Source organism: Biomphalaria glabrata, chromosome 6 (assembly GCF_947242115.1).
Source record: "Biomphalaria glabrata chromosome 6, xgBioGlab47.1, whole genome shotgun sequence".
In the NCBI taxonomy this organism is placed as follows: Eukaryota; Metazoa; Mollusca; class Gastropoda; family Planorbidae; genus Biomphalaria; species Biomphalaria glabrata.
In genome coordinates this window covers 37,718,303-37,743,926 of record NC_074716.1, presented here as the reverse complement: position 1 = coordinate 37,743,926, position 25,624 = coordinate 37,718,303, and the positions used below count along the sequence as shown (strand labels likewise).

General features: G+C 35.8%; 1 protein-coding gene across 1 annotated transcript; it reads right to left on the bottom strand.

The window, feature by feature from the left end:
- Nucleotides 1-1,331: 1,331 nt before the first annotated feature.
- Nucleotides 1,332-24,849, bottom strand: LOC106069421 (uncharacterized). The gene is made up of 11 exons (XM_056034208.1): nt 24,630-24,849; nt 18,774-19,174; nt 17,090-17,240; nt 14,171-14,348; nt 10,936-11,147; nt 10,157-10,263; nt 5,588-5,705; nt 4,662-4,743; nt 3,338-3,448; nt 2,277-2,437; nt 1,332-1,831 (listed from the first exon to the last, which is right to left on the bottom strand). The coding sequence occupies exons 1-11, from the start codon at nt 24,682-24,684 to the stop codon at nt 1,452-1,454; spliced, it is 1,956 nt and encodes a 651-aa protein (XP_055890183.1). The 5' UTR covers nt 24,685-24,849; the 3' UTR covers nt 1,332-1,451.
- Between the last annotated feature and the right edge of the window lie 775 nt (nt 24,850-25,624).

Here is a 25,624-nt window from a genome sequence, read left to right as displayed (position 1 = left end):
TAATCTAAGAAATACTGGTAATACTGGTAACTACTACTATTAGATCTAAAATCTAGATAGAGTCTAGTGGATATCTTAGTAACTCTAGACCTAGAGATTTTAGATTATTATAATTATGATTATAACTAAGTATGGGTATTTAGATCTATATACTCTAGTAGATAATACTAGATATAGATCTAATAGATCTAGATAGTAGATATAAGTATAATTATAGATCTAATAGAAGTAGATCATAGATGTAGATGTAGAATCTAGTATAGATTTGGTTAATTTAGTATTAGATCTAGTATAGTGACGACTATTATTAGTATTATAGATCTATCATCTATGCATCTTAGGTCTTAGTATAATAAGTAATTTAGATATATCTAGATCATTAGATCTAATCAATCTAATCTAGACTAATTCTAGAATAGTTACATATTATAGTTATAGACAAGAATCTCTAAACTAATACTAATAGATCTAGTCTAATAAAGTAAAGTAATATAGACCTAGATCTAGATTTCAATTAATAGATCTATAATATTGACTTATAATTTTAAATTTACATCTAGATTTAAGACTAAGACTACTAAGAGTTAGACTCTACTTAAGACTAAGAGACTAAAATAATTAAATATATAGACTATTATGACTATAGATCTAGATCTAATAGTAGTATAAGTATTCAGTAGTAATAGACTAAACTAATAATACTAATAGACTTAGACGTCACTTGACTCTAACTCTAGATCTAGTAAAAAGTTTTTAAATAAAAAGAGTCGACTTTTCTTTGAGATCTATAGTAAAGCAAAATTCTTTGCCTACAGCTATATAAGAACACACTGGTGTTTAATAAAAAGCTGAAAAATGTAGATCTATAGAATCAGGATTTATCAAGCAGTGAAACTTGCTAGAAATATAATGAACACGTGTATTTTTTTGAAAAGGCGGGAATAGCGGCCATTATAGGGTAAATGTCAAAAGGCTTTCTAGTGACCTGTGCACCCTCTTGTTTACTCTCCTCTCTATTATTCATTATATATATTCTCCAAATTACATAGATCTAAATATTTATTGGTATGTATGTTAAAAAAGTTTGTAAAATTTGTAATTAAACTTTTTAGTTTGTAACTAAAAAAAATAATTAAACTAGGATTTTAACTAAACTTTTATTTTTTAATTAAACTTTGGCCTTAACTAATTTTTTTTAGTTAAACTAAAAGTTAGCAACTTTTTAGTTAACTTTTGCCCATCACTAGACATACTACATGACCAGTCTCTTTTTCTCTTTCGCTATGATATATATAGAAAATTAAAATTCAAACAAAATAAAAGCTTTATTTATTGTTTTTATGTATAGTAAAATTTTAATGTATGCACATAGTTCTTTCAGAATAGAGAATGAATAGTTTGTATTGTTCTGTTTGGAAACAAGACAATATCTAAGAAGTTGACAGTTCTGATCAGTGTATAACTGCGCTTGTCCTGGCCGCGGCTAGCATCTCTGGGATAGTGCTATAATGTTCCTCTTGTATGTTGTTGTATGCCCCCTCAGTCATTTCCTCGGTGTTTATGCTGTTAACGCTGGTTGTATCCTCGGAGTAAGCACTGTCTTCAGAACCAGAGGCGTTTCCAGAAGCCTCGAGTTTCTCTGACAGGTAGACCACTTCAGATGTTGTTGGGTCAGCGTTGTCGTAAGGGCTGTCGCTGGTGGCGTGCTTTCCTTTAGTCCGTCTAGGGGGAGGTGCTGGTGCGGTGATTGATGGCTCCGCTTGAACATGAATGGATTTGAGTGTCTTCTTGTTTGAGCAAGTCACCGGTTTCTCTTGTGATAGATGGGTCACTGAATGAGACACAAGACACAAGACTTTAACTAGTGCAAAAATATTTATTTAAAATATTTATTTTCTTTTGTTAATTTATTGGAGATGCTCATTCTAAAGATAATGTAAAGGAATCTGCTATTTGTTTACACATTTTATTTTTATTTTTATTCTACAGTACACAAAAGTGCATACACATTATTTCGTGGGGTTAAAAATTTATTTCAGTTTTCTTCAATACTTGCACACAAACCAAGATTGCGATTTATGGATTTGCAATTTGAAAATGTTTATTAAATCAGAAAGTAAAATGTTTGTGTAAGTTTAAAATGTCAATTTACTTAATATAAAATTATAAATTTGAAAAGGAAACAATACTTCTGAATATTCTATTTCTTAAATTATTATTTATTATTTCAGTATTTTATTAGTAATCTACATGAATTTTAAAAAAATATACAGTACTTGTTTTTGGTGAGTGCATGACAAGGTCACTGCTGAAAGAATACTCAGTGTTGCTATCGCTGGAAGCAGTTTCAGAACGTCCAGAACGAATCAGCTGTTTGCCAAGTACAACAACTTTAGACAGCAGACTCTGGAGACTGTATGTGCCATATGGATCTGGTCTGGAGTCATATTTAAACATGTAGAGGAGAAGTCGTAATCTAATGATGTTGTATTGTAATGATGTATTGTAATGATGTTGTATTGTAATGATGTTGTATTGTAATGATGTTGTATTGTAATGATGTTGTATTGTAATGATGTTGTATTGTAATGATGTTGTATTGCAATGATGTTGTATTGTAATGAAGTTGAAACATGGCAGAAGATAAAGACACTGTTTCAAGTGAAGTTGTAATGATCAAATACGAAAACGAGGGGAAACATTGTCTTCATGACATGACCTAACTATCTATCAAGTCAATTTCAGTATTATTGCAAAACAAACAAAAAAACAAAAATATTGTCTAAATATTGTCATTTTGACAGAGCATCTCGTGATTTCATTTTATTAGAATCTCATTGTTTTGATCCATTTCGTATTTTCCTCTTGTTCCTATTCAATAACTCTTGTCTATTTTCTGTCCCTTCTATTGGTAAATGGCTGGGGAAAATACAATTGGTATGTCTATGGGGAGGGGAGGGGGCTGAGCCGTAGAAAGTTTAGGTAGAGGAAATGTTTTCAATCAGTGAATGTTTTAGATTTAACTATGGAATGGTGAGTAGATTTCCAATCAAGGTGATTGAGTCGAGGCGAGTTTGTGTTCAAGAATATTCCTTTTCCTATTCACCTACATTATATTCATTCCGCATATTTATTTCAAAGTCTTAGTAGCCTAAACCTCTCCACTCCACTCACATGATGTTCATTGGTGTACATATAAACCCCGAAGTCCTGAATCACATAAAATTATTTCTTTTGAACATGTATGAAAAAGACTGGTAAGTTGTATCAACAAGGCGATACTCTGGAAGTCAGCTACTAGGCTCACATCTGTACATCAATATAAAGTTCAACTCACGTGCTGGTTGATGGTCCACCACTAGTCCCAGCTCCGTACCACTGCTCGTTACAGACGAAGTTTGTGCCGTACCTTTCTATTTCTTCTTTTTCTTGACGACGCCTTTGTCGTCTGCAAACAAAAACAAACTTTATAGACACCTGAAGCTAGACACGTGTATCCTTAAGGTTACATACCAATATCAATTCATAAGGAAAGTTTGTAAATAAGTTCAATATCTTTCTTTTCCCTAACTTTCGTACAGATAAACATACATATTTCTAGAGTCGTCGATATGCCATTTCAAATAGTCGGTAGAGTTGAGCCGAAGGCTCTTCAGACTCTAGGCCTCTAGCCCAGCAAAATGAACTCCAGTAGAGAAGAGAATCGGCGCCAAAAACGCCATTTCTCGATTAGTCGTTGCAAAGAATTTTATCCAACGACCAGGCGTGGATCGAGAGAGAGTTCTTCAACCCAAGTCCTGTCTGAAGGTTTCACAATGGTAGTGACAATTACTGGGTTGGGTGGTACCATATATAGTCCTAAACCTATACGAATCCAAAGGCAGCGCTAACCACAGGGAATTCGATTCATTTTCCTATACTGTAACCGCCAGTACTTTAGGGTACAACATTTCAGCAACGGATCTCTAATGTCGGCCCAATGCGTGGAATGGCGTGGTGGACTTGTTGGACTGTGCTGCAGGGTCTCTGCTTTATCCTCACCCCGAGGACATAAAAAAAAAGAAAAGCTCGCCAAGGGTAACTACTTGTAGGCCTGAATCGCAACATGTCAATGGACTATCTAGTTCCACTTTTAGACGTTTCCATGGAGACGCAACGATGAGGCTACGAGAGCTGAAACCCTCCGCTCCCATTTACCACTCTGACTAAACAGATTGTTTTGTTTGGAAGAGATTCAAGTTGGTGTCACTGTTCCCAGTGATCTCCGGATGCATGCACTAGAGAGGTGACCGAGGGTCGAGCACACCGGGAACCCCCAGCATCTTACTTTTCTTTTCCACACTAACCTTGCGGGACTCGCCTTTTGTAAAACAGTTCCTTAGGGAACGGCGTGTGAATTATTGACATGGTTATAGGGGCTCTATTTCCAACCCCGAACTGTGCAACGAGAATGATCTCGAACCTCTGAGGCACCCCAGCGGAATTCTTGTTTAGCTGCCATTTTGGCATACTCATTTTTTCTTATAACCGTTCCCAGGCTGGCGCCACGATGGCGCAGGGTAGCGTAGTCCCCGATGTGTCGATATACCTAACAGTTTTGTGGTAGACAAATATCTCCCCGCAATGGACTTGAATTTACTATAAAACAGAATATTCCTAACCTTTTGTGAATGACGTAAGCTGCAATAGATCCCATTATGACAATAACTGAAGCAAGGGCAGCAACTACTCCTGACAATACTCCTGAAGAGAATTTAATGTATACATTGGTTAGAAGTGCAAACACTAGTCTATAGAATCTTGAAGTTCAAAACAATCTGAGACATTTAGTCTAGATTTAGTTGAAGACCGTATAGAGAAATGTCCAGACCTAAGAAACTTAATATGAATATAACTTGACTATTGTCATTCTTTACTTCGACAGTATTGTTACTATTGATAGCAGCCCTAAACGAACTTCTATTTAATTGTGTACAGTAATCACAAAGACGTCCATGTTTTAATTATTGTATTAATAAACTAAAGAATAATAGTAATATTTTGAATCAATCGTTCATACAATTATGTTTTTTTTAAAGATTATATTACATTTTATCTCATGCCTCTTGTCGTAGTGGTTCTGTGACATTTCGAGCAATTAAATCCCTCCACTCTTCCGGTCAGCAGTTGTTCTAAGCAGGGCATTGAAGGATGACTTTTAACAGTCAGTCATGTCTTATAAAATGTCTTATAGTATTGAAGAATTCCTACTTTTTTGCCAGCCAGAGTATTGACTTGTAACACTACAAACTCATCTGTCTTCTTTTCCTGATACCCAGCATTTTTCTGTAGCATTGACTCTCAAAGGAATGAATTTTTCTTTCAGCCTCAGCGCTCAGTGTACAACTTTCACAACCATATAAAGGTATATAGATCACTAGAGAAGAATACAGTTTTAATCTTACTGAAAAGCTGATGTTACTATTCCAGATTTTCCACAGTTTGCTCATGGCAGCGGAAGCCAAGCTTATTGAATCTCTATTTCTTGTTATGCTTGACCCTAGGTATTTAAATAATCACATTTTAAGCAAATTTGAACTAGTCTGACCTGGCGAACTTTGATCTGTCTCTTTTTCGTTTTTCACCGCATTGTCGACATTTGTATCCCCATGACCTTGAGACTGGGCTCTTGCTTGGGCAATTCTCGCCTCCACTTGGTCACGTGCCTGTAGTAAGAGAAATTAGTTTTGTCACTCACACACACACAATGTGTACTTTAAGAGGAAGCACTCCTCTAATAGAGGCTATTAAAAGTGGACGCTAGCAGACAAGACAAAAAGCTAGAACCTGTACTAGACCTGTACTAGACTTGTACTAGACCTGTACTAGACTTGTACTAGACCTGTACTAGACCTGTACTAGACTTGTACTAGACCTGTACTAGACATGTACTAGACCTGTACTAGACCTGTACTATACTTGTACTAGACCTGTACTACACCTGTACTAGACCTGTACTAGACTTGTACTAGACCTGTACTAGACCTGTACTAGACCTGTACTACACCTGTACTACACCTGTACTAGACATGTACTAGACCTGTACTAGACTTGTACTAGACCTGTACTAGACCTGTACTAGACCTGTACTACACCTGTACTACACCTGTACTAGACATGTACTAGACCTGTACTAGACTTGTACTAGACCTGTACTAGACCTGTACTAGACCTGTACTAGACTTGTACTAGACTTGTACTAGACCTGTACTAGACTTGTACTAGACTTGTACTAGACTTGTACTAGACCTGTACTACACCTGTACTAGACCTGTACTACACCTGTACTACACCTGTACTAGACATGTACTAGACCTGTACTACACCTGTACTACACCTGTACTAGACATGTACTAGACTTGTACTAGACTTGTACTAGACTTGTACTAGACTTGTACTAGACCTGTACTAGACTTGTACTAGACTTGTACTAGACTTGTACTAGACCTGTACTAGACTTGTACTAGACTTGTACTAGACCTGTACTAAACCTGTACTAGACTTGTACTAGACTTGTACTAGACCTGTACTAGACTTGTACTAGACTTGTACTAGACCTGTACTAGACTTACCTTCCAAAAATTGCAACAAAGTCCAAGACACGAAAGAAAATAAATACCAAAAGTTTTCATGAACTGCACTTGTTTATTTTGTAAACTATTTTAACTTTCTACAACAATATAGCCAGTTCTCGAAGAGTAATGGTAGGAAGCAGTTTCCGTTGCTAGTAAGGTGATTCTGTGATCAAACTATTCAGTTTATGCATAAAGAGTCTAAAAATCAGGTCTGGAAGTATAAATGTTACCACCAAAGCGCGAAAATCCGTTGATGTGCAGATTAACTATGTATTGAGCACATTGACTAGGAAATCTGTTAATTTGAGGACAATTATTTTATATGTTCACATTACTTAGATAAAGCGTACAAGTAGAGGGTATCTGAAGTGTCCATGGCACTCAGTACACTTAGGTTCTGTCAAACCTAGCATGTAAAGTCTGAACTTGGCGGCCTGTGGGTAACGTCACAAAACTAGACTAATCGGACAGAAAGGCAAATACCAGCACAGTGCTGTGGAGCACTCAAGAGCAGGACAAGACACACAGAAAGTCTCTGGTCATCCACTGCACCCGACGTCTTTACCAAATCTTGCTTCCGGAAAAGGACGGGCTTTAGGGCGAGAGAGCGAGGTCGACGTGTTGCGCGAATCATCCTCACTCTAATCCAAATTCCAGCGCAAGTCACTAGTCATCCCCCCCCCCCAATACATTACTTACATTACATTACTAGACACTAGTTAAAGTGAAAAAGAAAAATGATTTATGTATAGATTATATAGATAACCCTAACCCAAGCCCCTAACTCTGTCCTTAACACGTATCCTATACCCGATACCCTAACCCTACTCGTAACTCTAAACATAATAAACCTACTCCAACCCTTAATCCTAATCCCTAACTCTAACTATAAAACCTAACCCTAACTTTAAACTAACCCCAGTCTCAACCTTAACTGTTCAGAAGCCGTTCATTTTCAACTAGTTTAAATGCTATTCCGCACATTAAAGCTGCAAATTAACTATTGTGAAGATAAGCTGGGCATTTTACAAATTAACTATTGTGAAGATAAGCTGGGCATTTTACAAATTAACTATTGTGAAGATAAGCTGGGCATTTTACAAATTAACTATTGTGAAGATAAGCTGGGCATTTTACAAATTAACAGATTTCTCACTTTAGCGGTAACATATATACTGTCTTCAACATTGAGAAGCCAGAACAATATAGTAGCGGGCAATAAATTCAGAGTTCTTTCCAAATGTTTGCCTAAAAATCTCGCCATGGATTGTTGTAAAGATGTCTACAAGACCTTTTCAACTTTGAAATGTTTTTGTCATTTCAGCATTTCAGATCTTAGAGGAAAATAGTTGTGAAGCTGGAGGACATTATCTTCAAGACGCCAACGACATTTTGATTTTAGAGTTATAACATTCGTTGGGGCCGCCTTTGAATGTCTTCTGGACATGTTGACAATAGGAAGAAGAGGAAACTCTAGAAAAGAAAATATCGACTGTCTTCCAATGATATTCAACGTCTCGTGGTGACTACATTTTCACCCACTAGCTACAGTCACGGAATTATCATGAAAGAACATAACTCAAGAGACAAAAATGAAAACTAATGAAGCTATATAATATACAGCTGAATTGTCAGCCTTACTGGTGTATTAATTATGATGACCTTCAGTCCGATGTTGTCAACTACAGTGTAATCAAATATTAGCACTACATTGTTTTTTTGTTGTGTGTGAATGGAGTGCCTATTGAAGGACACAAAATAATTGAGTTCTTCAAACAACTTATTATCACTCTGTGATCAAATCTTTAGTTACTTTTGCAAAAAAAAACAACTACAGGCTACTGACTAAAATTACACGCTACTGACTAAAACTACACGCTACTGATTAAAACTACACGCTACTGACTAAAACTACACGCCACTGATTAAAACTACAAGCTACTGACTAAAACTACAAGCTACTGACTAAAACTACACGCTACTGATTAAAACTACACGCTACTGACTAAAACTACACGCTACTGACTAAAACTACAAGCTACTGACTAAAACTACAAGCTACTGATTAAAACTAAATCTACTGACTAAAACTACAAGCTACTGATTAAAACTACAAGCTAATGATTAAAACTACAAGCTACTGACTAAAACTACAAGCTACGGATTAAAACTACAAGCCACTGACTAAAACTACAAGCTACTGATTAAAACTACAAGCTACTGATTAAAACTACAAGCTACTGATTAAAACTACAAGCTACTGACTAAAACTACAAGCTACTGATTAAAACTACAAGCTACTGACTAGAACTACAAGCTACTGACTAAAACTACAAGCTATTGATTAAAACTACAAGCTATTGATTAAGACTACAAGCTACTGACTAAAACTACAAGCTATTGATTAAAACTACAAGCTACTGATTAAAACTACAAGCTACTGACTAAAACTACAAGCTACTGACTAAAACTACACGCTACTGACTAAAACTACAAGCTACTGATTAAAACTAAATCTACTGACTAAAACTACAAGCTACTGATTAAAACTACAAGCTACTGATTAAAACAACAAGCTACTGACTAAAACTACAAGCTACTGATTAAAACTAAATCTACTGACTAAAACTACAAGCTACTGATTAAAACTACAAGCTACTGACTAAAACTACAAGCTACTGATTAAAACTAAATCTACTGACTAAAACTACAAGCTACTGATTAAAACTACAAGCTACTGATTAAAACTACAAGCTACTGACTAAAACTACAAGCTACTGATTAAAACTACAAGCTACTGATTAAAACTACAAGCTACTGATTAAAACTACAAGCTACTGATTAAAACTACAAGCTACTGACTAAAACTACAAGCTACTGACTAAAACTACAAGCTACTGATTAAAACTACAAGCTACTGACTAAAACTACAAGCTATTGATTAAAACTACAAGCTACTGACTAAAACTACAAGCTACTGACTAAAACTACAAGCTACTGATTAAAACTACAAGCTACTGATTAAAACTACAAGCTACTGACTAAAACTACAAGCTACTGACTAAAACTACAAGCTACTGATTAAAACTACAAGCTACTGACTAAAACTACAAGCTATTGATTAAAACTACAAGCTACTGACTAAAACTACAAGCTACTGATTAAAACTACAAGCTACTGACTAAAACTACAAGCTATTGATTAAAACTACAAGCTACTGACTAAAACTACAAGCTATTGATTAAAACTACAAGCTATTGATTAAAACTACAAGCTACTGACTAAAACTACAAGCTATTGATTAAAACTACAAGCTACTTATTAAAACTACAAGCTACTGACTAAAACTACATGCTATTGATTAAAACTACAAGCTACTGACTAAAACTACAAGCTACTGATTAAAACTACAAGCTACTGATTAAAACTACAAGCTACTGACTAAAACTACAAGCTACTGACTAAAACTACAAGCTACTGACTAAAACTACAAGCTACTGACTAAAACTACAAGCTACTGACTAAAACTACAAGCTACTGACTGCTGATTTTCCTGATGTTGTCCCTATGGTTTTGGTGCCAGAAGTTGAAGATGTTGAGTCATTACAAGATATATGAAACAGAGTAGCTGCTCCTGACTGTGATGAAGCTGTGATTAGAAAAGATTAGAAAACATTTATAAGACACTTCTCGTACAAGAGGCAAGAGTTTGTTGAGATCCAGTTTTCTACAATTTAATATCTCATGCTCAAAGAATATATGCACTTGTTTGTTTCATATATCTGGAAGCAGATTTTTTTCTATAATGAAACTTAAAAAAACGTGTCAGAAATAAATTGTCCGAAGAGCACATTTTGTCGAATTATCAAAACTTTTGCAGCTTCCAATACCGCATTGGTTTTCATTTTGATGTGAAAATGTGTTACAGTTACATTTAAAAGAGCTCTTAGATATACAGAAGAGAAATCCAAAAACAATATTGAATCCAACGATTTGTTTTCGTCAACTAGATATTGTCAATCACAATTTTTTTTAAATGTCTTTAATTGCATTTCTTAATGTTTGAATCGCAAGAGTGACAGAAAAATGTTTAAAAGAGCTTGAGTGTATGTTGTGATTGTCCAGCAAGATTGACCACTGGTCGCAACCAACTGCTTTGTTTACAAAAACATTCAAATGTATGAAAGTACAGAATCAGATATTTTATTTTCTAATTGACTTCTTAGACACATCTAAATAACATTTCTACCTATACGAGCTATAATCTTAATAATTAATAAATACTTGTTAATGTATGACTAACAATGACTAACATACCTACCAAGAAACTTAACAATAAAACCCGACTTAGTATCTTGTAAAGGTGACCCGCCCAACAGTGTGATGCGGAGGATGTTGTCTTGGATGATGATGTTGTTGCTGACGTTATGTCCACAGATTTCATGCTCCAAAATGTACCGGCCCTGGATGTCAGGTCTCTCAAGCAGAAGTGTATCTCCATCGCAATGTCCTTGAGTCCCAGGCAAGTGAGTCCTGTGTTCAACAGTAGTGTCAATATGTTGAGCAGAATTGACATAAGGAGTGTCCATTATTTGGGTTTCCAAAACACGTTTTTCCATCAAAAATTATACTCTACTACTCTATTAACAAGGTTACAAAGTCAGTTAGTGTGGAAACACAAACTCAAAATCGGCCCCGAAGTGGTCCACCTGGCAGGTAAAAAGGCAGGTTTCCATATTTTCAGAAAGAATATCAGAATGAAAATCTATCAAAGGCGAATGACAGAAGAATGAAGAAAGAAGGTTGACAGATGTGTGGTGTCCCAACGGTCCAGCAAGCCAAGGGATAGGTGAAAGTGAAGGTGAAGTTAGACCTGGCCTAACTGGTGTCTTATAATGATTATCTAATTGATCTAATTGTTTTGTATAGGATCAAACTCTTATTTAAAACCACATAAAAAAAAAACATTTTGTAAAACAAAAAAAAACCCTGAGGTGTCCTATTATTCTAGAGCAGTGATTCCCAAAGTGATCTATATAGACCCCCAAGGATCTACGACGACTTCCAGGGGGGTCTACGAGAGTAAAAAAATAAACTCGGGGTCAATGAGATGTAAATGGGGGTCTACGATAGTGGATATTATCTAAGCAGTCTTTAAATTGTATTTCCTATTAATGGAATTAACTTGTACACATATATGATTTGTAACTTAGTTAATTCTTTGAATTTCATAGTTTATTTTAAAATTTAAATTTTTCCCTTTAAGAAAAGAGAAAATTAGCCGTTGCATCAGAACTTTGAAAGGTCTAAAATATCATGATGACGGATTTTCAATATCTTTTTGTAGTTTACGAGATCTAAACGGGACGGACGGACGGACAGACATTTCACACAAAACTAATAGCGTCTTTTCCCCTTTCGGGGCCTCTAAAAATGAATAATTATATGTAATAACGAAATGCATGGTCTGGTCTAATGATGTGCAAATTGTGAGAATACACAGGAACTGCAAGCTGAAGTCATCGAGATGTATATTTAATTTTTAACATTTTATTTTGATTTATCGCCATAAAAAAAACTTATCTCAATAATAAGGTCATAATCTTATCTTATCTTATATAATACAGACATTACTTCAAAAAAGAAGATGATTACGTCCTACGCGTCATGCATTTAGTCATGCATATTAACCAATGACTTAAATTCTGTCAAGTCACTGGTTTTCCTGGCTAGCTCAGGCAATCCATTCCATGCTCTAATAGCACTAGGGAAGAAGGAGTATTTGTACAAATTTGTCCTAGCATATGGGACGAGGAATGTGCCTTTATCTTTGTGTCTTTCAGAGTATTTTATTAAATTTTGTTTTTGTATTTGAAGATTATGGTTCAGTGTTTTATGTATAATTGCTACTTTACTTTTGAGTCTTCTGTCCTGAAGGCTTTCTAAATTTAGTGATTTTACTAAAGGTGTTACTCTAGTCAAATGTGAATATTCGTTTGTTATGAATCTCACTGCTCTATTTTGTGTCTGTTCCAGTTTTTTAATGTTTTCTTGAGTTGAGGGGTCCCAAACGAAGGAAGCATATTCTATTATTGGCCTAACCAAGGTTCAATAGCATTTTAGTTTTATTTTCTTATTTGATTTATAGAAATTTCTTTTAATAAACCCTAATGCTTTGTTGGATTTTTTTTTATAATTTCATCAATATGTGGATTCCATGACAGTTTTTCATTTATTATAACACCTAGGTATTTTGCGTTTTTAGTCTGTGTTACTGGTTTGCCATGAATAAGATATGTGGAATTAATTTATTTTAGTTTTCTTTGTTACTCTTAACAACTGACAATTTTCTGGGTGGAAAGACATGCTCCAATTAGATTCCCATTTCTGTAATTCATCTAATTCTCTTTGTAAAATATCTGTGTCTTATGTTGTTTTTATTGTTCTATATATTATGCAATCGTCTGCAAATAATCTGACTTTTGTTCCTGAACTAATGCAATTTGGTAAATCATTTATGTAAATTAAAAATAGTAGTGGACCCAAGACTGTTCCTTGAGGTACACCTGAGTTTACTGTTATCGGTGTTGATTTAGAGCCATTTATTATTACAGTTTGTTCTATCCCTATCAGAAAATCTTTAATCCACTGATGCAGTGGACCATTAATGCCGAAGTATTTTAATTTTTTAAGCAAACTATGGTGGTGAACTTTGTCAAAAGCCTTGGAAAAATCTAGTAAGATAGCATCTATTTGTTCACTATTATCTAAACCTTTTGAAAAATCATCAATTAGTCCTATTAGTTGTGTTTCACATGATCTATATTTCCTAAAGCCATGTTGGTATAAGGGGGGAGGACCTTGTGTCTAAGTGGTTTATGATGTTGCTACATATTATGTGTTCTAGGATTTTACATGTGATGCTGGTAAGTGATACTGGTCATACATAAGAAATGATGAGTTTTTAAGGTTTCACTTTACGCAAGCTAAGCCAAAGTGGAAGAGAAGCCAACTGCTTTCTAAACTATCAAGAAGAACGTAAAGTCTTTTTTTTTTTCGTTAGTTCTCTCCTTTATCGTATGGCCAAAATCCTTCGTTGTTATTTATTTTTAAATATCTGAATTGATTTTGTTTTCTTCACCGCTCAGCAAAATTACATCTAAAACATTGAAGTGAATAAAAATATGTTTAATGTTTTACTTAAATGTAATGTTCTTGGATAGCAATTATAGGTTCAAAACTACCTCTAGATAAATTGAAAAGAAAAAGTTCCCCTTTCAGACCTTGTGGTCTATAGGGTAGATGATGTAAAGGTCATCTGTTGCCGAGGCCATGTGACCAGCACAACGACCTACCGCCTATACTTTTTCTTAACGGATGTCAGGTAGCCATTAGAGCTGGGTGGACTCAGAAGCGCCCAAAGATCCAAAATTAAAAATCCTAGTCTTTACCAGGATTCGAACTCGGGATCCCAAGCGCTTTACCGCTCAGCCACCGCGCCTCTTTTAGATAAAGTAAACACACACACACACACAGAAACTTAAAGGTAGTTCCACCTGAGATATTCCATCTCCAATTTTGCTCCACCTTCAGCTCGAAGAGTGCATTCACAAGTGGATATACCACCTGACGTCTGCTGTCCACTGGCTGCAGCCGGGTAGTTGGGTGACGTCACAATAACTGCTCCAGAGATTTCCACGTCTGTCTTGCTACAAATATTGACTTTCTTGGCGGCTGGAGCAATAACAATGACATTAATTTATAATATTTATTCTTGTCATTACATATTTCGAATATCCATAAAATATTAAACAACCGTTCAAAGTAAAGCAGGGCTATATCGTAGAGTTAACATATACTGCTAAAATATACTGCTAACATATACTGCTATCATATACTGCACACATGCAAAAAATGTTTCTTTCATTCAAAACGAAAATTATTTTCAAAAGCATTTGCTAAAAATACTCAAATCCTTACTAATAGCATGAAAAATAAGCCTAAGGCAACAAACAAGTCAGTAATCAAACAGCATTTAGTTTCTTGATGCATCAGGGGAAAAAATTGAAATAAGATATTAAATCTAATAACTCGATGTTATCCTCCACATGAAAATCTGAATGGCTCTACTCCTGTTTTTTTTTAAAGAAACTTTGTACTGAACATACAGATTGTGCATTTGTTGACTGTGTATATGTTGACTGGGTATTTGATGATTGGGTATTTGTTGATTGTGTATTTGTTGATTGAGTTTTGGTTAACTGTGTATTTGTTGAGTATTTGTTGACTGGGTATTTGTTGACTGAGTATATGTTGACTGGGTATATGTTGACTGGGTATTTGTTGATTGGGTATTTGTTGATTTTGGGTATTTGTTGATTGGGTATTTGTTGATTGGGTATTTGTTGATTGAGTATTTGTTGACTGGGTATATGTTGAGTGGGTATATGTTGACTGGGTATTTGTTGGTTGGGTATATGTTGACTGAGTATATGTTGACTGGGTATTTGTTGGTTGGGTATTTGTTGATTGGGTATATGTTGACTGGGTATATGTTGAATGGGTATTTGTTGACTGGTTATTTGTTGACTGGGTATATGTTGAATGGGTATTTGTTGACTGGTTATTTGTTGATTGGGTATTTGTTGACTGGGTATTTGTTGACTGAGTATTTGTTGATTATTTGTTGACTGGTTATTTGTTGATTGTGTATTTGTTGATTGAGTTTTGGTTAACTGTGTATTTGTTGAGTATTTGTTGACTGGGTATTTGTTGATTGAGTATTTGTTGACTGGGTATATGTTGACTGGGTATATGTTGACTGGGTATTTGTTGGTTGGGTATATGTTGACTGAGTATATGTTGACTGGATATTTGTTGGTTGGGTATTTGTTGACTTGGTATATGTTGACTGGGTATATGTTGAATGGGTATATGTTGACTGGGTATATGTTGAATGGGTATTTGTTGATTGGGTATTTGTTGAATGGATATTTGTTGACTGGGTATTTGTTGACTGAGTATTTGTTTATTATTTGTTGACTGGTTATTTGTTGATTGGGTATTTGTTGATTGAGTTTTGGTTAACTGTGTATTTGTTGAGTATTTGTTGACTGGGTATTTGTTGACTGAGTATTTGTTGATTGTGTATTTGTTGATTGAGTATTTGTTGACTGGGTATTTATTGACTGGATATTTGTTGATTGTGTATTATTATATCCATGATTTGTAGAAGCAAGTTAACGATAAATACGAATGTGATAATCACTTTCAATAACAGAAAAACTATTGAGAGAAGTCAGATGAAAACCGTGCCAACTAAAACAGATTTACAAAAAACCTGAGCAGGTTGACATGGCCATTACTTGCATTGAGCCTTCCTCTCCCCAACGCATATACATCAATTTGAGTGAAAGTCCAAGAAGAGAACGTTTATTTAGGTAAGTTGTAAGTCCTCTAGAGCTCCGCACAATTCATTCCATCTTGACCAACATTTTAACTTTCAATTGCTGAAAGGTCGTCTGGGCGTGGTCAGGCGTTATAGAAGGCCTCAACACTAAACTGATACGTCGCAATATGTGGGCAGTTTAGACCACGAATCAAATGAGCTCAGCAAAGGGAAGTTTAAGTTTAATACCCCCTTCAGAGAGTTTTGAGTTTAAAATACCCCCTCAATGGATTTTGATTTTTAATTCCCCTCATGAAGGTTTTGAGTTTAAAACTCACCTCCAGCGGGGTTTTAGTTTAAAAAAAAAAAGCTAAATATAAATTTAGAGCAAACCAGAGTCAATAAACTATATGAGCATAGCCAAGGGGGTTTCGTCGTTAAAACTCCCCCTTTCTACAATAAGCTTAAACAAACTACAGTCAGCCAGTTCCATGAGCGTAGCCGTGGTTGGAGGGGCGAAGTTTAAAAACAAAAAACTAAGACCATGGTTTTAATGTTTTACGTATTTATTATTGATACTTTACTTTTCATTCGTCTGTCCAGAATGGTCTTAAATTTAATGATTTTACTAATGTGAATATTTGTTTGTTTTAAAGCTCAAGATTCTATTTAGCGTCTGTTCAAGTTACTTTATGTTTCTTGAGGGGGTCCCAAACAGAGGAGGCATATTCTAAAATTGGCCTAAGAATAAATAACATATTAGATTAATGTTTCTGTTTGATTTTTAATTTTTATAAAATAATCCTAATGCTTTATTTGATTTTGTTAAAAATAATATCATCGGTATGTAGGATACCTTTTCATTTATCATTACACATAGATATTTTGAGATTTTAGTCTGTTAAACTGGTTTACCAAAACAAGTCATTTATTTATTTATTTATTTTTGCTTTAGTTGCTGTTATTCTTAATAGCTAGCATTTTCAAGTACGAAAAGACGTGTTCCAATTAGATTCCAATTTCTGTAATTCTTCTAATTCTCTTATGGAGTAACGTCTGTAAATTATAAGATAAGATGACACAATACCTGGCACACACTCGTAGTTGACAAGGGCAAAGTTCACAGTCTGACCACACCGCATCAAGTAATTCCTTTGAATGCCAATGTTACATAAACCTGTCAATCCTTGGCAGTTCATCACTTGACTGGCTTTTGTTGACCCCGCTTGACATCCAGCCTAGAACCAAAGACGATAGAGTCTGAAGTGTTGGTTTTGCTTTTAGTTTGAACATTGTTTGAAAATACAGCATCCTAGATTTACTTCACTTTTACAATTCTTCTATTTAGCTTGCAAGTTCTTATCAGGTAAAAAAAAACCTGGGTGGATATCCGCGATTCTCGAAAACAGCTCTAAAGATTTTCCCTAGAAATTTGAGTTTATGTATATCTTTGGGGAAAAAATACTAGCTAATTAGCCACACTGGGAAAACTCTATTATCTTTCAAAACTAAATTTGTTCTAGACAATCTTTATCTTAACTCTTTTTCTTTGTAATTATTGTTCCACGTTTTGAAGAAATTCTTCATTATGCTCATTACTAATTCACTTCCCTGTTATGATTGGGCTTCAATTGTTTTGTTGTTTGCTATCATAAAATGTTGTATTTGATATAGAATTAAAGGGGAATGAATGGGACGGGGTACTTTTTAAAGGTGCAATTGAAGCTTTTATGAAAAGTCATCATATTCTTAAAGGAGCAAATGCCTTTGAAAACATCATTTTGTTGATTGTTTTTATTTATTTGTTGTTTTTCTTTAGCCAGGAACAGAAGATTTCAAAATTGTTCATTATGTTATCCTATAATACCATGGCATTACACCTGACAACTAAACAGCAGAAGTCTGTGAGTTTTTAGTTGAAACTATGGGATATGTCTTTATTTATTTTGCAGGCCAACACGGGGTTATAAAAAAGTAAAATTCCTCTTTCAGACCTTGCGATCAATAGGGCAGACGATGTAAAGGTCATGTGTTTCTATGGCCCACGGTTAATGAGGGTGTCAAGTGGCCAGCGCAACGACCAGTCGCCTTTACTTTTTTCTAACTAATGTCAAGTACCTATTAAAGCTGGGTGAACTCCCAAAATTAAAAATCCCATTCTTCACCAGGATTCGAATCTGAGACCCCCCGTTCGGAAGCGGTCAGCCGCCGCGCCACCAGCACGAGGTAATGGTTTATTGTTAAATCCTAGGAAAGGAAATCAGGATGGCTGCATTACATACCTGATGACAATGTTGTCACTGCATGACATACCTGATGACAATGTTGTCACTGCATTACATACCTGATGACAATGTTGTCACTGCATGACATACCTGATGACAATGTTGTCACTGCATGATATACCTGATGACAATGTTGGCACTGCATGACATACCTAATGACAGTGTTGGCACTGCATGACATACCTGATGACAGTGTTGGCACTGCATTACATATCTGATGACAATGTTGTCACTGCATGACATACCTGATGACAATGTTTATACTGCATGACATACCTGATAACAGTGTTGGCTCTGCATTACATACCTGATGACAATGCTGTCACTGCATGACATACCTGATGACAATGTTGGTACTGCATGACATACCTGATGACAGTGTTGGCTCTGCATGACATACCTGGTTACAATGTTGTCACTGTATGACATACCTGGTGACTCACTGCATGACATACCTGGTGACAGTGTTGTCACTGCATGACATACCTGGTGACAGTGTTGGCCGACTGTAAAGCCTACAGTGACATTCAAGACGTGTATCGTTGCGTCTGGTGGACAGGTTAGTGTCCCCGTCAACGTGTCTGGGCTGTGTCTCCTCCTTCGATCTTCCAGCTCGCCTTCCTCGTCCAAAAAACCTCGACCTCTATGACCTTCGGATTGACCAACATGTGGTGGCCCTTCCATTGCGTGACCTTGATTCCTGTATCCTCTTCCCTCTCCTTCCTCATTCTCCTCCTCCTCCTCGCCCTCCCCCATCCTTTTTCTCTCTTCTCCTGCTGGGTGTACAGATAGGAGTTCCTCGTGACCTTCTGGTTCCTCGTCTGCTTCCACTTCCCCAATGTGTCTTGGAGCTGCTTCTAGTAAACATTCCGACTTTTGACTAAACCCTGAAGCATTAGAAGAAACAAAAATGAGTAAGCTTATAAAATTTAAACTCTACATTTTTGGATGTCGTCCACGAGGGAATGCAATTAAAACCAAACTACAAAACCAATAAATCTAGTTCATTCTTTCTTTTTATCAACTCACTCTGTCTGTCTGTCTGGTACAAATCTTGTACACGTTATTTCTCCAACTACCTATTCTCGAATCAAGCTGAATCTTTGCACAATTATTTTTGTCGATGACAATTAGTTAATCAATAAGTAGTAATTAATTAATTTCGTTTTATATGGAAATTATATTAAAGCGGCGACGGAAGACCCGTGACAATAATCACAATAATGTAGATAAAATATAAACCTTTTATTTTTTTATAAGTAATTGAATAGCTGAGTAGCTAAACATGTCGGCCTTCCACCACGGAGGCTTGAGTTCGAATTCACTCAAGCAAATTTTTTTAACCTTGTTTATATCAAAGCGCGAACGAGACTTTTGTAAACATGTACGATAGCCAGATAGCGTAAAAGTCGCAAGAAGAGGAGAGTAACTAAATGCGATTGTGTAGAGTTATCAGTATGCCTATCTCAAAAAGTTCCATCCGAAATAAAGGTCAACGGACATTACCAATAAGATGGCAAAATACATACACTGACATGACAAATTTTAATAGTCCTCTCTGATTAGTGTTTTAAAGGCAAGGTTCACTAATAAACCAATCGGCTTATTCTTTTTTTTTTAACTCTATGGTATTGTAAATATATGAATATATATTAGCCATTAAAAAGTAATTATAGGATTGATTCCAAATAATTGATGTAATTTCACTCATTATAAGTCTGGTTTTTTTTTAATGTTTGTTTTTATTTTACTCGTTACTCCTCCATGTTCAAGTCCATGTGTCGAAAGAGACGTGTTCAATCCATCAAACCATTCCCTGTCTTGTCTACTCAATGGACTCTGACTGAAGGGAAATGTCTCTACTAGTATACAAACGGGAAAAGTAAATAAATAGAAAGAAAAGAAAAATGTTGGAGTTGTCTTCCAAAAGTCTCTATTATAAGCGTTAAATATCACTCACTGACTGACTGACTGATTTGTTTATGTATGTATAAAGAGATCTCAGAAACTGTCAAACGGATTCACACAAAAATTCGTACACAGGTTCCTTTTATCTCTTAGAAGCTTGCTAAGAAACGGATTCGCAGCCTGAACGCCGAAATTATTTGAAAAACCGCAAACTTTTTATTAAACCATTATATATTTTATTTTTGGTATTTCCTTAGGCCGCATTCTATACATAAAGCATACATACAAATAGCACAAACATATTATCTTAATTTTTCCCAAATTCAAATTAGTTTTAATATGCTATACGTTACATTGTGTATTCATTTCCGCTTCCTTTTAAACACGGTTGAAATTAAGAACACCACTAGAGCACCGCTAGAACACTGCTAGAACACCACTAGAACACCGCTAGAACACAACTAGAACACCGCTAGAACACCGCTAGAACACCGCTAGAACACCGCTAGAACACCACTAGAACACCGCTAGAACACCACTAGAACACCGCTAGAACACCACTAGAACACCACTAGAGCACCACTAGAACACCGCTAGAACACCACTATAACACCACTAGAACACCGCTATAACACCACTAGAACACCGCTAGAACACCACTAGAACACCACTAGAACACCACTAGAACACCGCTATAGCCTCATCACAAAGTTAGATTGATTTATTTTTTTTGTTGGTGAGAACAAAGACTAAAACGATTTCTCACCTGTGCAATAGTAGCACAGTCTTTTCTCTGCATCTAGAATTTAGAACCTACAGAATGGTCTGGGTCATTGTAAGGGTTTCATAGACCTGTTTAAATATCAATTCTTTTTATGGGATGGGAGTTGATGCTATTTTCTATAATGATGTGTTCTATAATTCACAAGATAAAATAAATGTAATGGGTCCAAAGGGGTCAACATCTATCAAACACCACGCCAACATAAATGTGAGGAAAAGGAGTAGGGGGGAGACATTCCATTGATTAACTAGCTAACCAGAAGTGCTATGTCTGGAATAAGGAGGGAGACATTCAGTTGATTAACTAGCTAACCAGAAGTGCTATGTCTGGAATAAGGAGGGAGACATTCAGTTGATTAACTAGCTAACCAGAAGTGCTATGTCTGGAATAAGGAGGGAGACATTCAGTTGATTAACTAGCTAACCAGAAGTGCTATGTCTGGAATAAGGAGGGAGACATTCAATTGATTAACTAGCTAACCAGAAGTGCTATGTCTGGAATAAGGAGGGAGACATTCGATTGATTCACTAGCTAACCAGAAGTGCTATGTCTGGAATAAGAAGGGAGACATTCAATTGATTAACTAGCTAACCAGAAGTGCTATGTCTGGAATAAGGAGGGAGACATTCAGTTGATTAACTAGCTAACCAGAAGTGCTATGTCTGGAATAAGGAGGGGGGAGACATTCAATTGATTAACTAGCTAACCAGAAGTGCTATGTCTGGAATAAGGAGGGAGACATTCGATTGATTCACTAGCTAACCAAAACTGCTATGTCTGGAATAAGGAGGGAGACATTCAATTGATTAACTAGCTAACCAAAAGTGCTATGTCTGGAATAAGGAGGGGGGAGACATTCAATTGATTAACTAGCTAACCAGAAGTGCTATGTCTGGAATAAGGAGGGAGATATTCGATTGATTCACTAGCTAACCAAAAGTGCTATGTCTGGAATAAGGAGGGAGGCATTCAATTGATTAACTAGCTAACCAAAAGTGCTATGTTTGGAATAAGGAGGGAGACATTCAATTGATTAACTAGCTAACCAGAAGTGCTATGTCTGGAATAAGGAGGGAGACATTCGATTGATTCACTAGATAACCAAAAGTGCTATGTCTGGAATAAGGAGGGAGACATTCAATTGATTAACTAGCTAACCAAAAGTGCTATGTCTGGAATAAGGAGGGGGGGGAGACATTCAATTGATTAACTAGCTAACCAGAAGTGCTATGTCTGGAATAAGGAGGGAGACATTCAATTGATTAACTAGCTAACCAGAAGTGCTATGTCTGGAATAAGGAGGGAGACATTCAGTTGATTAACTAGCTAACCAGAAGTGCTATGTCTGGAATAAGGAGGGAGACATTCAATTGATTAACTAGCTAACCAGAAGTGCTATGTCTGGAATAAGGAGGGAGACATTCGATTGATTCACTAGATAACCAAAAGTGCTATGTCTGGAATAAGGAGGGAGACATTCAATTGATTAACTAGCTAACCAAAAGTGCTATGTCTGGAATAAGGAGGGGGGAGACATTCAATTGATTAACTAGCTAACCAGAAGTGCTATGTCTGGAATAAGGAGGAGACATTCAATTGATTAACTAGCTAACCAGAAGTGCTATGTCTGGAATAAGGAGGGAGACATTCAGTTGATTAACTAGCTAACCAGAAGTGCTATGTCTGGAATAAGGAGGGGGGAGACATTCAATTGATTAACTAGCTAACCAGAAGTGCTATGTCTGGAATAAGGAGGGGGGAGACATTCAATTGATTAACTAGCTAACCAGAAGTGCTATGTCTGGAATAAGGAGGGGGGAGACATTCAATTGATTAACTAGCTAACCAGAAGTGCTATGTCTGGAATAAGGAGGGAGACATTCAGTTGATTAACAAGCTAACCAAAAGTGCTATGTCTAGACTTCAAGAGCTGAAACGTGAGTGGGAAGAGGTCCAGTCATTGGAGGATGGGGAAAAACAACTTCGGGTTATCAGTATAATAAAAAGAAACCGAAAATTTTGAAATCGGGATCGGGGCTCCGTTCGAAAGGCCACATAGAGTATCTTAAATATTTCGATATTAAATTGAGAAGCCGAAGAAAAGTCATGTATGTTAACTAACGTTTATGTTGGGGGGGGGGGGTATTACAAAAGTGATACTAAAATTTGCGGCCGTAAAGTATATGCGCCTGTGTGCTATGTGGAGGGGTATAGAATGGGTTATTCGGTTTAAGTCAAAAGTCTATGTCAGAGAACATAACGATGCGCAAGTTGAAAAAGACAAAAAGAAAGTTCCAGGTACAGAGAGAGACAGAGAGAGGACCCTTCCATTCAATTCAACAGATACTAGAATTCACAAGATTAACAGTTTGTTTTTTTAAGATATTGTTAAAATGCAGCCCGTTTATTGGTAGGTAAAAAAAAGAAGAAAAACATAATAAATAATTTTTTTTAACTTATACGAAGTGTAATTAAGTTTTAATAGATCTAGACCAATAATAATAAATTATTGTATGATTTGGTATATTTTTACTAATTGTTTTTGTTAAGCGCTTTTTCATGCCTTAGATTTCTCAATAATCACTTAGGCCTATGTGGACCTGAGAGGAAAATTAGGGGGGGGGGATGTGCGAGGGGATATCTAAGTGAATTTTACCGTAATCGCTTTTTAAAAGCAACTATATGATTAAAAAAAATGGGGGGGGGGGGACGACGTGAATTCGAACTCATGACTCAAGCCGAAATTTTAACCACTTTACTAGTGACATGTGTAAGAAGATAGAATATTGTATAGTTATCTATGTTTGTTTCAAGTTTACTTAAAGCGTCGACCTACAAAGTGGACTAATTCAGCTTATACCACCACCTCAGTCAAGTACAATTTCTTTCTCTTGTTAGAGATACCAAACAAAATAATTAATTACCAATAATTAATTAACTAATTGGTTAATTTTTTTTTATTGATTCTGTGTTGTGAAGTAAAGGAATTGTGCAAAATTTCAGCTTGATCCGAGATGGGGTGTGGGAGAAACAACGTGTGTAGGGCCAGACAGACGACAGACAGAAAGAGTTAATAGAAGCTTTGTAGAAAGGAAGAGATGTCTCGGTCAAAATAAATAATATATCGCCTGAGTGGAGCCGGTTTCTAGTGTTTGTTAATTATAGAATTATATTTTTAGTGTTGGCATAAAATATTACGTAGTAACATGTTGAATTAGAATACGTATATTTTTAAACTTTCTTCAAATATTTCCATTTTAAAAATTGTTAACAATATTTTTTCGTCAACTAAGCCTGATCTGGAAACTACTGCGTGGTTCATCTCTGTTATAGGCTCGGATGTCTTTACCCCCCAACGTGGAATTTGCAACCAAATAGAAGAAACATTTTCATAGATTATGGTCGCTGTAATCTAAATAACTAGATTTTTCATTTAGCCTTACTATTTTTTGTTTTATATTTGTTGAAAAAGAGTTTCTCAACTAAAAAGTATAAAAGATATAAACTAATAATATATTGAAAATATTGCCAGAAGCTTAAGAAAGTCGAATTTTATTAAAAACTCTGTCAAACCAAAAATAATTCTACTTTTAATGCTAAGTTAACTGATACAAATATTTATTCACCTTAACATACGATTTTATTCTTACCATTAATTGACATAACTGACAAAGTAAAAAGCATGAACAGAATCATTGATGTCATTCTTATAGTAACACTTTCAGTATGTCACTGGGAGGTAACTCAGTCCCTCAGAAATATATGTTGCACGAGTTCATTTTCTTTAACATGATCACAGGGGCAGACAATACTTGACAAAGAACGTTGTCTCGATGATCGGGAAATGATCCATATCTGACTAGTCCATCCCGACCACGAGCCGTCAATCATATTAGACTTGCTCTATTGGGGCGGTAGAGTACCTAATGTAACAATCCGGAGAACTCGTGTGCAGCGTTAGTAAGTCTATGTGTACAGTACACTATGGCCGGTGTGGAGAGACTTGGAGCGACAAGGGGGACAAATGTTGGTAGTTGTATGATATAAAAGTGGTTATGTGGGGGTTAAATAGACTAAATATATATTATGTAAATACGCACACTCACTCAATGGGATGTAGTACAATGTATAACATTTGAATGTCAACAATACAAAAATAATTAATTAACTTTATATAAAAGACGTTATTGACTAAATTGAACTAGATCTTTCTGAGGGTCATTTCTACATTTAGTACTTCCTAAGTGGCAAGGATTTTATTCCCAGTTTATGTAAAATCTGAGCGTCTTCAATTTGTCAGGGATCTGGTGTGTAGAGTTTACTAAGTCTCTGGAACTAGTCAAGTCTCTAATAGTAATAAAAGCTTTGCATTTATCAATTAAAATTTTAGAACCATGGGAACATGTCAAAATATTGAGATTCTCTTGAGCCCGACCTAGTGGAACTTACAGAGTTTCTTACTCAACTAGATTGTTAACACCTGTCGCGACACTCCTCTGGACAACTGAAGACTAAGTTTCAAACTCTACATCATCTTCTTGACAACCTGCAGGCGCAGACCCCACAACCATTAAGCTAAAGGTCTGACATTATAGAGTTGAGCAAACTATCCGTGTAATTCTATTGTTTTATTCTTTAATTATCT

What these genes read in the sequence shown, in the direction of transcription:
- LOC106069421 (XM_056034208.1), bottom strand. Translation starts at nt 24,684, where the DNA reads ATGACATCAATGATTCTGTTCATGCTTTTTACTTTGTCAGTTATGTCA. An exon ending in TCGGCCAACACTGTCACCAG is followed by an intron (nt 17,241 to 18,773) that starts GTATGTCATGCA and finishes CTTTGGTTCTAG; the next exon opens with GCTGGATGTCAAGCGGGGTC. An exon ending in GGTGGACCATCAACCAGCAC is followed by an intron (nt 2,438 to 3,337) that starts GTGAGTTGAACT and finishes ATATGACTCCAG; the next exon opens with ACCAGATCCATATGGCACAT.